General features: G+C 43.6%; 1 protein-coding gene across 1 annotated transcript; it reads right to left on the bottom strand.

The window, feature by feature from the left end:
* Positions 1–208: 208 nt before the first annotated feature.
* On the bottom strand, positions 209–8,631 carry LOC146568297 (lysosomal dipeptide transporter MFSD1-like). The gene is made up of 13 exons (XM_085284259.1): positions 8,477–8,631; positions 7,925–8,025; positions 7,720–7,829; positions 7,581–7,636; positions 7,335–7,478; positions 7,079–7,237; positions 6,882–6,997; positions 5,592–5,692; positions 2,896–3,007; positions 2,670–2,807; positions 2,434–2,573; positions 2,230–2,341; positions 209–2,141 (listed from the first exon to the last, which is right to left on the bottom strand). The coding sequence occupies exons 1-13, from the start codon at positions 8,496–8,498 to the stop codon at positions 2,004–2,006; spliced, it is 1,449 nt and encodes a 482-aa protein (XP_085140385.1). The 5' UTR covers positions 8,499–8,631; the 3' UTR covers positions 209–2,003.
* Between the last annotated feature and the right edge of the window lie 8,615 nt (positions 8,632–17,246).

The following is a 17,246-nucleotide window of genomic DNA, read 5'->3' as shown; positions in this document are numbered from 1 at the left end:
TTGTTACATCATCTGCAGGATTGTTTTTCTTATCAAAAGAGAAGAAAATGCAGCTTATTTTATTTATTGTTATTATAACTGATTTAACCTGGTTACAGCTGCACAGAGGAATGAATTGAAAATCTTCAAATGTTGTCAGATTCACCAACTTTACTTCTTCCTCCTGTCATACTCCTTGATACTGTAAGTTATGACTCAAGAATCAAAAGGCATTTTGCACAAGTATTTGCATTTAGATTTTATTTAGTAGCATTGATGTTTTGTCTTTTAGAAATGGAAAAAACTTGTACAAGACCGAGTATCACTGGACCAATACAAATGGAAAACGGAATTAAATACACCGATGTCACTAACAATATAAAAAGTAGTAGCATGTCCAGAATTAGGCAGCATGGGGAAAATCAGTGAACGCCTTAAAGACTCTGTGGTATTCACTGAAGAGGGTGTGCTGCTATTTATCTGCAGCTATTTTAACCAAGGCCACATTCTTACAGGTGTTGACAGTTTGATGGGTGTGATATGAAGTACTGTTATTCTGCCTACCTCCCCCAAAATTCCCACAAAGGGCCCATTGCATATTTGGGGATTGACAATAAAATTCAAAAGGTTAAAATACAGGAAACATCCAACTGAGGTGAAAATCCTGCAAAGAGAAAAGTGGACTCTTCACAATCCCATGATCTTGATACAAACTGTACATGTGTGAGGAGCGCCACCTAATGGCTGTTGTGTGTTTAACATGCACTCATAAAAGAGACTACAACCGAACGCTCCACCTGCAGGTCAAGTTGACGTGCTGAAATCGCAACTTTGCAAGAACATCTTTAACATGTTTGTGTGAAGAAAAACATTTTGTGAACACTACTTACATGATCACCATTTATGTTGCATATTTCAATAAACGCAAGTTCTGATGACTCTTTTCTAAATCTGTTTTCATGAAACCAAATGTGTGAGGGAAATAACTCTTTCTAGCAGTTATAAGCACCACCGTGTGTAGCAGCTAGGTGCTGATCGTGTCTGTCATGTGCTGTGTTTGTGGTCACTGTGAGGGAAAACAAATTAAGTTTCAAGTTGCACAGATAAAATACTAAACTGAAATGATAGAAGTTTGGAAAGCAGCAGAATTACAAGAATTTCACTGTTGTTACAAATAAAATTTAGTAACTGCAGGAATTTCCACACAATTATTTATAGCAGTAAAGTCATAGTCACAACAAGACTGACAAAATGTGTTTCAGTGTTTGTAATCAATTTTTAACACAAAGTTAAAACTCGAACAGAAATCTGTAACTTACAAAAGTATTCAGACTGTTTGCTTTTGTGTTACCATCATCAGATACATCCCTTTTTCTTTAACAATCCTGGAAATGTTTCTAGAACCTGAGTGAAATCCACCAGAGGGAATTTAAAACATGGTTTATAACTGTAGATTTTTTAAAGAAATTTTTTATTTTTAAAACAACTTCTGAAGCAATCAGGAACGATTTGACTTTAAAAAAAAAAATGATATAAAGGACCTGATTTGGCAGGACTCGTCATATGCTTTTCTTGCAAGAAGGATCTCGGTCAAAGAGGCGACCAAGGACCTGAGACTCTTTTAACGGTAGTTTGGTTATCTGTGAGATGAGAGAAGCCCAGGATATCCATCTCAACAGCACCTTACTAATCGCCTTCACGGCTGTGCAGCCACATGGAAGTTACTCTAACTAAAAGGCATAACAGATTCATTGAGCTTCCAAACAGCAAACTTTCTCAAAGGAAAGGAAAAGATAATCTAGCCAACACCAGACATGACTCATAACCTGCTCAAAACTTCACTGTAATCCCTACAGTGCAGCATGATGGTTGTATGATAGGGATACTCGTCAGAGCTGCTGAAAACTTAATGAATGGCATGAAAAAGGAAAAGGAAAGGTCTTGAATACCTTCTGAGTTGACTGCATCACTCAAAAACAGCAAGAATAATGCTCAAATAACAAAAAACTGTGCAAATGAAAACCTTAAGAGTTAATAGAACGAGATTGAACAGCATCACCATCTTGCTCATTTGGCTCTTCCTCTGCCTGGGTGAGCGGCTCTCGGTCCGGGTCTCTCTGCTCCTGCCCTGACTTCTTGGTTGTCTTGTTCAGGGTCCCACCCTGTAGGGACAAAAAAATAATAATTAACTTCCTGCTGAGTGTGTGTATAGAGTATAAACTCATGAGATAACTTCTACAGATGTCTGACCTGTCTGTGATCAACAACATTAAGCAGCACTGAGGTCACAATGCAGCTGATGGTGTTGGCCAACATGAAGATCATCATCCTCTGCCAACGCCACAGCGGGATCTTAGTTTCACTGCAACACAAATAGAGAAACTGCAAAGCTAAACAAGACTGGAAGGACAATTAGTGCACGGCAATGAGATTCTAATGTCAGGTTCTCCCCACCTGGACTTGGTGCCTAGTATTTGTCCAACAACGAGATTGGAGATCCCGATCCCAATCATCTGTACGGAGGTGGCCAGGCCCATGGCAGTTCCCAGGGTCGCCTGAGGTACGACAAGGGGAATAGACGGCCACATGCTGGCCTGGAATGCCACACAGGCAGCAACAAGTTTAACATACTAGGAAATACATTAATTCATAGTAATAATTTACCATTTTACTGATGTCTATTTACTCACAGCCGCAAAGGAGTAGGTGACTCCCAGCCATATGGTTGAAACCAGAGGAGGGACAAAAGTGAAAGCCAGGAGTCCAAACACGGGCAGCGTGAGGACAGCGCACGCCACTGCGAAGACTCCCCGCAGACCCACATAATCCTGAAACACATGGCAGCGAGAGTGTTTCATGATAAACCAACTCAACTCAATGCAGGAATACAATTTGGTGTAGACTAAAGATACATACGATGAGAATGCCCACGCTGGCTGAGAGGACCAGTGAGCTGTCATAGACTGCTCCTGCAATATAAGCCGCCTCCTTCTGGCTGTAGTAGCTGTACTTATCCTGGATGAACTTGCTGGCAAATGAAAAGAATAAATGGCAGATGTGAATGCTTATGACACCAGTATCACTTTGGTGCTGGTCTATTCAAAGGAATGCTGGGTTATAATTCACTGGTTGCTCTGAAAGTGGTGTGTAAAGGTGTTTTTTTTTTTTGTATCTTTGTCGCATTTAAATGTTTCAGATCAAACAAATGTAAATATTACATTACAATCCAAACCTACATGGCCCTGTGTGAAAAAGTAATTGCCCCTAAATCTAATAAGTGGCGGGGCCACCGTTAGCAGTAACAAATTCACTTAAGCGTTTGCGTTAACTGGCAATGAGTCTTCACAGCGCTGTGGAGGAATTTTGGCCTATTCATCTTTGCAGAAATGTTGTAATTCAGCCACATCTGAGGGCTTTCAAGCATGAACTGCCTTTTTAAGGTTATGCCACAGCATCTCAATCAGACTCAGGTCAGGACTTTGACTAGGCCACTCCAGAGTCTTCATTTTGTTTTGTTTTTTTCCAACCATTCAGAGGTGGATTTGCTGGTGTGGTTTGGGTCACCCAGGTGCCCTTCAACTTGAGGTCATGAACAGATGGCCTGACATTCTCCGTCAGGATGTTTTGATAGACGTGCCACACGGTTCCATTTACCACAGCGTGTCTTCCAGGTTCAGAGGCAGCAAAACAGCCCCAGACCATCACACTACCACCTAGGGCTGGGCCATATTATACCGTTCACGGTAATACCGGTATAATGTTAGGCAACGATAGGAAAATGAAATATCGCGATAGAATGGGAGTAAAACGCGCACGCGCAGTGCCTTTGTTTTCATACGCACATGGCCGATTGTTGAGTGAAACAGATGAACCAGAATTGGTTTGTAAAAATGGTGCAACTTCCGTGATGTGGAACTGGTTTGGTGTTTGTCCGTCAGATACACAACAAAGCACATTTTTTTGCAGAACATGCAAGCGGCCGTCATTATTGTCGTATTTGTCGGACTAAGATGCTCTTAAATCTGGGAGTAATCTGGGTCCTAAACTCTGTATGCTTCAGGTCAAACAACACTGCAGCATCACTGAGAGTTAAAAACTGTCTAAATTCTTTCATCTTTAATAAAACGATCAGCATTGCTGCTTTACCAGGTGTAACTATAAAGTTTAACTTCCAGACATCCATGAAAACAAAAGTTATTACATTTAACGGAGTTAGAAGTTAGCAGGAAGCTAGCGGAAGTTAGCTCGCTAGTTTCGCTAGTTACCTAAGCGTGATATAGCATGTTCTGACTGAGAGATTTCTGAAAAAATTCAAACGTACAGCTCTGCTATCACTTCCAACATAAATGAAGACAGAAAACTAAACAGCAGTGACGTTTGTAGGGTTACTGAAGTTGGGCTAGCTGGTATATAATGATGTGCTACGTGATCGCTAGTGACACAGCTATGTTAGCATAACATAAACAGTGAAGCTGGAGGACGAACACTAACACTTTTCCACTTATAAAAGTTAACGTGAAGGTTCTTCATGGTTAGAGACAAATGCAATCGCATGGCAGGATGCTGTAAACGGACCAAACTTCAGTCAGGAGAACAACTGAGATAATCCATCCACAATACGAGGTTAGTCATTAATATACTGCAACAACATGGGAATAGAGCAGCTGCCAGAGAATTCAACATTAATGAATCAATGGTACAGAAGTGGAGGAAGCAAGAAGAATGAGTTTAATAAAGTTTGATTTATCTGACTGCTTTGTTTCGCTTAATGTGCGCTATAATCCCGTGCACCTTATGGTCCGAAAAATGCGTACTGCACACTGCAGTTTAATGTTGCAAAGCAACTCTTTTTAACTTCAGTGGATATTATACATGGTTATGCTCAGGATATGTCAGCCCATTTCTACTGGAAATGCCTTTTGGTTAAACTTTCAGCAAGGAATTTGCATTTGCACTGTTACATTTTTATAAAGCTTTAATGTACATAAAAACCAGCTTCTTGTTTAAGTGAAAATAAATGGAAGGTTGTCTTTTTGCGCTAGTAATGTTGTGGAGTTGTATTTTGTCTCGCATCAATTATATCGTCAGTTATATCGTTATCGCAAATTTTCAAATATATATCGTGATAAATATTTTTGGCCATATCGCCCTGCTCTACTACCACCACCATATTTTAATGTTCCTTTCTAAAATGCTGTGTTACTTTTATAAAAACGTCTGGAAGTAATCAGGCCTGGGTGTGGCTAGAGAAACTAAACTCAGCTTTCCAAAGATTTGACACACCACAGTTAATTCATCTTATCTAATAAAAACGTTGGCGTGGTCTAGTCAAAGACCTGACCTGAATTCGATTGAGATGCTGTGGCATGATCTTAAAAAGCTGGTTCATGCTGAAAAACTCTCCAGAGTGGCTGAATTACAACAATTCTGCAAATGGGCCAAAATTCTTCCACAGCGTTGTGAAGACGCATTGCCAGTTATCGCAAATGCTTGAAAACAAACAAACAAGCAAAAAAACAAAAACAAAAACAGGAAATCAGGCAGGAGGAAAACATTTTTTTCACATCACTGTATTTCATCAGTATGCACACACTTTATGTCAAGAACTCTACCTTGCATCAGCAATGAAGGGGAAGATGCCGTTGTAGAAGAACATGATGGTGAGAACCAGCAGCCAGTATGTTACTGACAGGAGCTTCACATCCTGAATCCTCTACAAATAAAAAACACACAACAATAAATGATGCTCCACACACAGATCACTAGTGTGTCCATAATACTGAAAAAACAAGGTTTAAATCATCAATGTTACGTATGCATAGGGATGGGTACCGGTATCCAGTGCCATGATGTCACCGGTTCTGACATAAACGGTAATAACCAGACCGAAAAGCAGCGCAGATTTCGGTGCTTCGTTTCGGTGCTTGTTTTTCCTGAGCTGTGATACACTTTAGATTCTAGCCAATCATTTTACGTTTCCGAGGATAGTAGGTGGGCCCAGGTACGTACGTTCTTTTAGAGCAGAGCTACAGATTAAAAATGCCCAAGGCGAAGCGGTCAAAAGTCTGGCTGTACTTCACAGCAAAAGATGCAAACTCAGCAGCCTGCAACAAGTGCTTTAAGGTCATACTGTGCAAAAGAGGTAACACCTCAAATCCGATGAAACACCTGGCGACACATAGCGGTGTTTTTAAAAGCCGAGAAATGCGCCGTATTTGATCGCTTCCTGCGAGACCTCACACCTAGCACATCTACTGCGGGTGTGGTGCCTGTTATCGACCCGGAGTTAGCAACATCCCCCAAAAACCCGAAGAGGAGAGTCCTGGCCCCTAGCCCTGCCAGTGTGGCAGAAATGATGACGGATGATGATGGCAGCAGCAGCAGCCGTTCTTCTCTGCGTGAGTAGCTTAATGTTGTTTATGCGTAATTTACGTTGAGTAGGCTAACCACGTTATTACATTAATGCATGTAAGGTGAACTAGCAAACAAAGTCGTAGTTACATGCGGCTGTCTTCTTGTTTGATGGCAGATACTCCCTTCACCCTGGCCAAAAAGGCTAAAATGACCAAAGAAAAAGTGGAAAACAGTTAAACATGAGAGGTTTTTGGACAAAGTTTGTGTTTTTTTCCATTATTTAAGCACTGCTTCCAGCCAAGAGTGATACCATATATGCCCTATAGCTGCAGAAAAGGCTAACATTGTTATCTTTTTACAAAATAACAGCTGAACATGAGGTTTTTGGACCAATTTTGTGTTCTTTATTCTTTAAGCACTGGTTTGAGTACCGTTTAAGCACCGGCACTGTTTCAAAAGTACCGGTTTGGTACTGGTATCGGATGAAACCTAAACGATACCCATCCCTATGTATGCATGTTGTTATTATTAAAGGATATTGATCGTACCACTTTGCGAGACTCTTCTTGGATGGCTCCATCGAGACCCAGCTGTCTCATTCCAATCTTGTCCAAGGTGCTGACAATGACAGCGGAAGTGAAGCCCAGCACACACAACAGTGCGCCTAAGAAACAATAACATGAGAAACCCAGGTCACATGGCACCACACCATAATCCTTGAGATTTCTTCGCATTCGTCACCTACCACCCCAGAGTGTCCACTGCATGCCATATTTTTCTTCAAACTTCTGCGTGAGGAAGAAGTTCAACACCGAGCCCAGCCGCGAGAAGGCCAGGGTCAGGCCGAAAGCCAAAGCCAACTCCTTCCCTTTGAACCAGAAGGCTGTGATGCGATTCTGAACAACTAATGAAGAAGGAGAAAGGTAACTGAGTGGTTAAGAAATGCTCCTCAAAGGCGATGCTGCAGAGAATATTTGTTCATATCCATGAAGAGAACTTACTAGTCAGAGATCCATTGCCTGATCCAAACAGCAGACGGCCGGTGAGCATTAGCGGCAGCAAGTAGGGAGATCCCTTGAAGTGGGAGCCGAGAGCAAACAGCGATGAGCCCAAAACACAGAGAAAAGAGAAGAGAAACACACCGACTGCAAAGAGGAGCAAAAGAAATGGTTGTACCATCATTTTACTGTCAGTAGATTAAAAATAACTGCAGACCATGCAGAGAGAAAACATAAAACAAAACTTACAGCGATTTCCTAATTTGTCAATCAGGAATCCAGCCAGGATCACCACTACTGCATTCCTGTTGATAACAGAGAGAAGCTTCTCATTGATAAGCCACTTTTCTGCATTTTCACAGTGAAATCAATGCATTAACGTGCTTACGTCCAAGCATAGATGGCATAGAGAAGATTGTACTGCTGAGGGGTCATCCCCAGTCCCTCCACACAGTCCACTGTCCCATTGATCACCGTCGCATTGGGACACGTCAGGTTCTGTCAAACATTAAAAACAACATCAGTCTTTCCCTGCTGATAATCAAGTCGTGCAATATTGATGCGATCTGTAAGCAGCGCTGCCTCTTGCTCACCCCTTGGAACTGATCCTGTAACACACTGGGAATGTCGAAGCAAAAGTAGGACCCAAAGGTCAGCAGACAGTTAAAGAAGAGCACCACAAAGCGATAGTATGCTGTAAGACAGTGAAGCACAATAAAGAAAGGGCAACATCAGGTGATTTAAAAGTGCAGCAGCCAATATAACAAATATTTTATTATGTCTGAGGATATTTTTGGTTTTTAACAAAGTGCTACTGTGCGACCTGACACTGTTTTTTGTTTTTAAAGGAGGAAAAAATATATGTAATTATTCTTGTTCTGTTCAGTTAAGCTTATGAATTACGAAGAACAGAGTGGAGAATTATGTGTGCTAATTACGCACAGAGCGAACTGAGTTTCGTGTTCAGCCAACTTCTACAGTCACGAGCTCTTTTTGTGACACTGGAAGTATAAAATGCTGACTTGGTCACTAAGAGGCTTTTTTTAGGGAAGCGTCTGCAGGGTTACAAGCAGAGGTCTTGGTCAGCTCAGTAAAATATGCTGGCTTGCTGTGTTTTTAATAAATAACTTTGTAGTGACACATACCTTTCTCCGCCGGCTGCGCCATCGTGTTAGCTGTAAAACAAAGCGTCAAAAACCATATCCTTCACTGTTGTTTACATGAACATAGTTAGCGACTGCTACGCTTCTTCAGCAGCTGACGTCGAGAAACCGCAGATCTTAAAACCACATGGATGGAGCTGCTGCCGTAAATATGAACACGTAATGACGTACGGCACGTTTACGAAGCAGCGGAGACCGGAAGTACCCCGCTTTTTTTCTTTCTGGAAGCTTTATTGACAAGTAAACGTTTACATCCAAAAACATTTTCAGCAAAATTACTATAATAATTACAAAAAATAGTTTATTCAATCTATTTAGTTTTTTTTTTTTTTAAGGAATAACACTATTTTTAACCGTTTGTTGCAAAGATTTTAGCCAAGATTGTGGCTATGCGACAGCTCTCCTGGACAAGCACTTCATAAATTACAATCAGGCTTCTGTGCTGTTTATTGGACTGATGACAGTTTGATGCTGGGTGATGCAGGAGAATGTTCTGCTTTGCTGATCTTGGGCCTGACCTCTTCTCTTGATACTGTTGACCATCACATGCTCAATAAGAGAGGTCGGCAAATATCCGTAGTATCAATACCAATGCTGGTATTGGTAGCGAATATATACCAGTTCAGTATCTAGTGTTCGATAAATAGTTTTTTTTTTAATAAATAATTTCATAATTTCATCATTAAATAATAATCATTTTAATTTATCTATATAGTGCAAAATCACAACAGTCAACTCAGGGTGCTTTATATAGTAATGAAAAGAAAAGAAGAAAAGAAATTAAAACAATACCTCAAATATGCACTATGAAACATGCACTTTTGTGTTGACTTACATGGCTATTGTTTGTAAGTACATTTAAACAATAGAGGTTGACCCAAAGTGCTTTAAAGACGGGAACAATTAGATTCCAGGTCTCAAAATAAATAAATAAACAAAAACCTAGAAAGTATCCATATCGGTCCTGTATTTACTTGGTATCAAATAATTTCGTAAATTTAAAGTATGTTGCTATAGAGTAGTTCTCTTCACACGTGTCTGAGCGATCCTTTTTTGTAGCTGCTTTGAAGTTCAGGTCCACTTCTCTTACCTGTCGTGTGAATTTTGGGGGCTTTTACCTTTTTTCTGCACTTTCAAAGAAAATTTCCTATCACTGGGGTGCAGATAATATTCAGTTACATATATCTATTAAGCCCCAAGATGTTTCTAAGTTACAGACCTTTCATAGGCGGTGAGAATTTATTAAAAGTTGGACTGCATGCAATTTTCTTACCAAAACATCTAAGTACTCAAATATGACCATGTTAAAAATTCAGTTACACTGGCTTACCGATAATTTCAGTCCAATTTAAGATTCAGGTTTGGAATTTTAGAGCTCTGTGTGGATAACCATTACTGCACACCAGAGAACTTTTACATCCATTAATCCCCAGCTGAGTTCATGTGCAGCATACAAAACCGAGACAGAGTTTTTACAGCAGTGAGCCCCTAGACCACAGGTGTCAAACTCCAGGCCTCGAGGGCCGGTGTCCTGCACACAGCAAATCCAGCATGTTCAAATTAACACTGTCAGATTTGATTTCAACACTATGAAAGTGTCTATATGGGTGCTGTGAAGATACAGAAATTCTTTTATTGCTGCCATATAATCTGCATCATTGTAATTGCATTAATAACATTCTTTACAGCATTATTTCATCTAATAATATTTCTCACAGTATTGATACTGCATTACAGTTGTTTATTGAAGATGTCCATTTGAGGATCCTTCCATTATGTTAACTTTTATTACAAGTACGGTTAGAAGTATTTTATACACATTGCATATCTGTGCTTATTTTGAGTTGATGTTCGGTTCATTAAGGGTCTTAAGCTTCACTGGCGTGACTGTCCAGGTGATACATGCTGAGGGAAACTAGAACATAGAAGGATAACTGCAATGCATGCTTACAGTGCATATAATACATATAATCTAGGAATAGGCCTGAGCAGAGGCCCAAATGTTTCCAGCTTCTTGTTGCAAACCTGTTGCATCTTATTCTACTTGGTAACAGATGACTGGAGGCGATAACCAGCCCTCAGTCACTCTGAGGGCTTAAGATTATTACCTTGTATGGAAGGTGTTATCAAAATGAGAAGTTCTATGTCTGTTTATAGCTAGATTAGAAGACATATGTTGATGTTTTCTCCGGGCTGTTAATAAACTCAACGTTTGATTGCACTTTCCTGGGGCCTCCGTGGTTTGTGACACTGCTCTACATTGATCGATTTCGCGACAGTCCACACCAGAGAGTGTTAATTTAACTCTTTTTGGAGAGTTGGAACGTTGACTCTGATTTAGTGTTAAACACCAAATCTGTCTGGAGTTGATAATTTAACACTTACTAATGCTAACTAGGTGTTAAGAGTTTATATATTAACTCTCAAAGAGTATTTTAGTTTAACTACATAAGAGTTATCTTCTAATTAATTCTAAAAAGCGTGAATTTTCTTGTTTTGAACTTTTAGAAATTTCTTTTGGAAATAAACATTTACTAAAAAGACGCAATGGTTTTTGAAAAACATTTATTCTGAACTGTGCACTACAATTTCAAAACATTTTCTGAAAGATGTAACAGTGTACATGTTCTTGTCATGAACTGGCTGTGTGGCAGGCAGGAAATAGGACCCAAACGCAAACTCACGGGAAAACAGGACTGAACTCAAAATACAGCTTTATTGCTGACAAAAGATGACAAAAGATAACAGCGATACAAAATAACATGAAACTAAACTGGAAAGTACTAAGGAACTGACTTACGAGGAAACACACGGAGGGTCACACAGTCATGAGGGAGAACACGACACCGAACTGAGGGAGACGCAGACATAAATACACAGAGGGTTAACGAGGGAAGTGGGAACACATGGGGAACACAGCTGACACAGATAACGAGACAGGGCAGGAGTGAACACAACATGACGCATACTGACGAGAGACTGTCAAAGTAAAACAGGAAGTACACGGAGGTTCAGACAGGAGGAGAGAGAGCACGGGGAGAGCACAGACATAACGGGCTGGGGAAAACATGGAATAAAACACAAGGAGAGACGAGGGCTCACAGATACACAGAGGGGCACACAGGGGGTAAGAGTCACAAGGGGAAAACACATAAGGAACAACGTAACAGGGCAACCGAGGAAGCATGGCCTAAATAAGGAACAAAATACAAAAATACATGAAAACTAAGAATACTGGGCCAACATGGCCCAGGATCATGACAGTTCTCACTTTCATTAGAATTTTGTTTATCAAAAAGTCTGACATAGGTGAGCTGGTAAATGCAAATAACAACATTCTCATCACTTATTTCTTCAATACAATATGCATGTCCTTCATTCATCACTTTGTGGAACTTTAACGCACTTCTGCTCTCCCCCATATTCCATCTTCACAAGCATATCCTATGTGGATAGGATATGCTTGCGACGAGGTAAAAGCCCCTCTCGTCGCTTACGAAACAGGGCTCCGGTTCGCGGTGGGGGCAGATGGGGATCAGGCGGACTTCCGGCTATAGCGGGTCTCGTCACAGCGTCGGACAAAGGCACCTAATTGGTTGTAACCCTCCATCGATCGCGTAAGTTACGATGGCAAACCTTGGGGTCTGGAGGGACGCTGGAGAGGCGCTTAGCCCTGGGTTACGCATAAACCGGCCTAAGTGAGGACCGCGGGCGCTCCGTGCTCCGTGGGTACTCTGTGACCCCTTAGTGATCATGATGGGGTATTTCGCCACCCCACCCCACATACGTAAGTTACGATGGCAAATACTGGGGTCTCGAGGGACCCCGAATCACCAGAGCAAACATCTCTCAACTTCAAATCATCATCATCATCGTCTCCTTCCTCCTTCTCCTTGGTCCTTCTACCCTGCGCTTGCAAACCCTCAGCTTTACAGAGGGTAGTCTTCACGTAAACTAGCCCTCTCCTCAGTTCTCCTGGGCCTCGCTGTTGGACGCTTGGCTTTACAGAGGCCAGAGTTCGCGTAAACCGCCCTCCTTGAGGGCCTCAGACTCTCCCTGCCGCCTTCCTACCTCCTTCTGCTCCATTCTCCTGCTCCTCGCAGGCAAGCGCTTAGCCGGGTGGGCCCCAAATAACGCGTAAACAGGGCTAACTCGGGACCTCGGGCACTCTGTGTTCCGTGGGTACTGTGTGACCCCTTAGGAATCGCGATGGGGTATTTCGCAACCCCAATGCACATTCGTAAGTTACGATGGCAAACACTGGGGTCTGGAGGGACCCCGAAACGTCGGAGGAAACAACTCTCAACTTCACATCATCATCATCATCTTCTCCTTCTCGGTAGTGTTCGCGTAAACCGGCCTAAGCGAGGACCTCGGACTCCCCCTGCATCCTTGTCCTCCTACCTCCTTCTGCTCTGTTCTCCTGCTCCTCGAAGGCGAGTGCTTAGCAGGATGGGCCCCGGGTTACCCGTAAACCGGCCTAAGCGGGGACCTCAAACTCTCCCTGCCTCCTAGTCCTCCTACCTCCTTCTGTTCCGTTCTCCTGCTCCTCGCAGGCTAGCGCTTAGCTGCTGGGCCCCGGGTTACGCGTAAACTGGCCTTCGCGAGGAATGGGGGTGCTTTCTACTACGTGGATACACTGTGACCCCTTAGTAATCGCGATGGGGTATTTCGCAACCCCAATGCACATTCGTAAGTTAGGATGGGAAACACTGGGGTATGGAGGGACCCCGCACCGCCGGAGGAAACAACTCTCAACTTCACATCATCATCATCATCATCGTCTCCTTTTTGGCAGTGTTTGCGTAAACGGGCCTCAGTGAGGACCTCGGACTCTCCCTGCCTCAGCGTCCTCCTTCTTCGTTCTGCTCCGTTCTCCTGCTCCTCGCAGGCGAGCGCTTAGCCAGAGGGGCCAAAGGTTACGCGATAAAAGGCCTCCGTGAGGACTGGGGGTGCTCTCTACTTCACGATTACTTGGGTTACGCGTAAATGGGCCTAAGTGAGGACCTCGGGCTCTCCATTGCTTCTCGTCTTCCTTGCTCCTTCTCCATCGTTCTCCTGCGCCTCGCTAGTGAAAGAGCAGCTACTTAGCCTGCCTATTACGCGAACACCGCCCTCCAGTTGGACCTCAGGCTCTCCGTGCCTCCTCGTCCTCCTTGCTCCCTCTACATCCTTGTCACGCTCCTCGCTAGAGTACGCTTAGGTTTGCAGAGGGTGGGTTTCGCGAACACCCCCTTCGGTGAAGACCTTGGGATCTCCGTTGCTCCCCATCTTCCTTGCCCCTCTACATTTTTCTCAAGTGTCTCGCTAGTGAAAGAGCAGCTGCTTGGCGTGCCTATTACGCAAACACCGCCCTCCGTTTGGACTTCAGAAACTCCTTGCCTCCTCCTCATCCTTGCTCCCTCTACATCGTTCTCATGCTCCTCACTAGTGTACACTTAGGTCTCCGGAGGGCTGGTTTCGCGAACACCCCCGTCGGTGAGGACCTCGGGCTTTCCGTGCCTCCGTGTCCTCCTTGCTCTCTCTCCATCATTCTCAAGTGCCTCGCTAGTGAAAGCGCAGCTGTTTGGCCTGCCTAGTACGCGAACACCGGGAGGGAGGGCGGGTTTTGCGAACACCACCATCTGTGAGGAACCCAGTACCCCCCCCCCCCCCCCCCCCCCCCCCACAAACACACACAGGAGGCAGTGAGGAGTAGAAGGAGGTCGTTGCTACGCCTGCGTCGCGAAACCAGGGCTCATTGTGTGTGCGCCCGGAGCAGCTACGGGGGAAACACATGGGACAACCAACCAGTTTGGGGCCATGGTTTATTCAACGTGTATTTTCAGTGTGGTTTAACTTGCTAATCTGATCTGAAATACTTTCCTTGAATGTGCCTTAATTTCACCTCTTTTTTCTTTCTTCTTTTCTTAGTGTTACGGATTGAAATATTGGGGATGGATACAAGAGGAAAAACCACAATAACAACACTGGTCCGGCCGGGTTGAGTCAAACGATGATTTTAATGATCACACGCGTGGGAGATGGACACCGTACGCAGACAGCATCAGATCTCAAAATGGTGGAGCATTGATCAAACTCTTATAGCCTCTAGTGGCCCCCACCTAATGATAAAAGCCTAAACATTCACATTCTTTCTCTCACACAGCGCCTAAGCTATGACCTTGGCTCCCTGTTTATCTGTTCCTGCTGAGATGGGGCAGAAAACCTCTCCAGTATGTTCTGTTCTCTTCTAATCAGACAAATAAGGCGATGACTTTCTGCGAACAGTATTTCTTTTAACTCAGCAGTATAATGCATCATTAAACAATATCATTCATTCACAATAAATCAGCAGTCTAATGTAATGCAAATCAGTTTAACAAATGCAATAGTTATCACCTTCTTCTAATTCAGGAGAATAATGCAAACTAAAACTACATAATAATTCACAATCTTTAATTAGGGGTCTAACATGGCATAAAATAATATTATAATCCAAATCAAATCACTTTTATTGTCACATCACATGTGCAGGTACACTGGTACAGTACACGTGAGTGAAATTCTTGTGTGCTTCACAAGCAGCAGAGTTGTGCAAAATACAATAACGTAAAACAAGCAAAATATAAGAATGGCTAAATCTGAAACTAATAAATATATGTACAATATATATATATATGCATACAGTATATGCATTTCTGGATGTGTATACTAACATTAGCTTACTGAAAATGTTGGCGACCAAAGGCCGGATCCAGGGATGTGTGCTGCTTGTGCTCGTTATGTGGGCAAACTGCTCGCTGTCAACATCGATACAAAGGTAAAGTGCAATCCCAGGGTTGTGTGCTGCTTGTGGTACTCGCTTTATGTGGACAAACTGCTTGCTGTCAACATCAATACAAAGATAACAAAAGAAAAGCCTAGTGTAACGTAGTGTTTTATGGGGGTTTTTTTCTGGAATGATTCAAATGTTACCATCATTTCCCCAACCCCGCAGGCTCTGCGACCCGTGAAGAACTGAGACTCCTTCTGGTCGGTAAAACAGGATCGGGAAAGAGTGCGTCCGGAAACACCATCCTGGGGGATGCGAACGCTTTCAAAGAAGACGTTTCGCCCGAGTCTGTCACCGACGCCTGTCTCAGAAAAGAGGCAGAGGGCGAAGACGGAAGAAATATCGCTGTGATCGACACTCCGGGGCTGTCTTCTGGATGAAATAGATGAAATGGTGGATTTCAGTGGAGGAAACCACTACACCGACGAGATGTATAAGGCGGCCCAGAAGAAACTCGAAGGAGAAAAGCTGAAGGGGAGAAAGGAGGAAGAACAAAGAAAAAGGGAAGAAGAGGAGAGGATCGAATTGAAGGAGCGGTGTAGATTTACTTGTACTTACTTGCTTACTTACTTACTTACTCACTGAATGTTTGCCTATGCTGTAGCTGTTCTATGAAGTCGCTATAAAACAACAAAAAAAATAGAAAAAGATGGACTCTGCACCCCTAAGTCGCGACGAGGAGGACCGTTCCTCGGACGGCTCAACTGACAGTTCCTCGGAAGAGGGGGAGATACTGTCCGACGCGAAGTGGCGGTGGGCGAGCGGCAAGACGCCGAGCTTGACGGTTGGGCGTCTTCTTTACTCGTCGATACAGTGAAAACTGCGGTTTATCACCTACTCGACCTAGTGATCAACGAGTACCGCACCGAAGCGTGCAACGGGTGCAAGACCAATCACCCCAGCCAGAGACAACACGAGTGTCTGCGAGTCTTGGACGATGACTTTTACGCTGAACATTATTACAGCATCAGGAAAAGACTCCTCACGCCTCGTTTCATTCCTTCCATTCATCGTCTCCTGATCGCCCGCAACATGGAAGCGGGCGACGTCAAGGTCGGCACCGTGGCGGAGACGCTGTTGCATGAGCTGAAATCGGCGAGGAAAATCTTCAACGCCATCACCGAGGCCTACGACAAACTGGTGGGAGAGGATGTGGTGAAAATCGGCCAGCTGCGGCTGGCCACAGAGTGTTACAAAGGAGATTGCTGAGATTCGTTTGTCACGAAAGGCTGATTCTTTCAATGCACGCATCCTACGGTGACATTTTTATCATGTATTCACAGCCACCGGAGGAGCTGTACAGCACCGAGCGCCTGAAACACGGACAGTTTGTTGATATTGTAATCAAAAATACAGCCCCGGGGGGGGGGCGCATGTCACTAAATGGTATGGCCCTGGATAGGTCATCATTTCCCTCTGTGGCTGCCACTCCCGTTTCAATTTTTCTCCTAGTTTCGGGCAGGCTCTATGACGTTCATCCACAGGAGGCGCTGTACAGCACCGAGCGCCTGAAACACAGACCGTTTGTTGATATTTTTTCATGTAAACCTTTTTTTTTTATGTAAACCTGTTCTTGACATATCTACTGAGATTCGTTTGTCTTGAAAGGCTGATTCAACCCCATTGTTGACTTTTATTTTGCCTTCCAGATTGCCTCAGTTGTATCGCGAGTGTAATTTCCATCCATCCATCCATCTTCATCCGCTTTGTCCGGGGCCGGGTCGCGGGGGCAGCAGCCTAAGCAAAGAGGCCCAGACCTCCCTCTCCCCAGCCACCTCCTCCAGCTTATCCGGGGGAATACCAAGGCGTTCCCAGGCCAGCCGAGAGATATAATCTCTCCAGCGTGTCCTGGGTCTGCCCCGGGGCCTCCTCCCGGTGGGACATGCCTGGAACACCTCACCCAGGAGGCGCCCAATTACACATCCTTGAGTGTAATTT

Source organism: Mchenga conophoros, linkage group LG8 (assembly GCF_057382185.1).
Source record: "Mchenga conophoros isolate Kocher_MC1m ecotype Shallow Benthic linkage group LG8, M_conophoros_male_GT1.1, whole genome shotgun sequence".
Classification (NCBI taxonomy): Eukaryota; Metazoa; Chordata; class Actinopteri; order Cichliformes; family Cichlidae; genus Mchenga; species Mchenga conophoros.
This window is presented reverse-complemented; position numbering and strand designations above follow the sequence as displayed.

Excerpts from the sequence above, each read along its gene's own strand:
- LOC146568297 (XM_085284259.1), bottom strand. The coding sequence starts at position 8,498 with ATGGCGCAGCCGGCGGAGAAAG. Across the intron at positions 7,238-7,334 it reads AGGCAATGGATCTCTGACTA|TTGTTCAGAATCGCATCACA; the intron begins GTAAGTTCTCTT and ends CTTCTTCATTAG. Across the intron at positions 2,342-2,433 it reads ATACTAGGCACCAAGTCCAG|TGAAACTAAGATCCCGCTGT; the intron begins GTGGGGAGAACC and ends TTTGTGTTGCAG.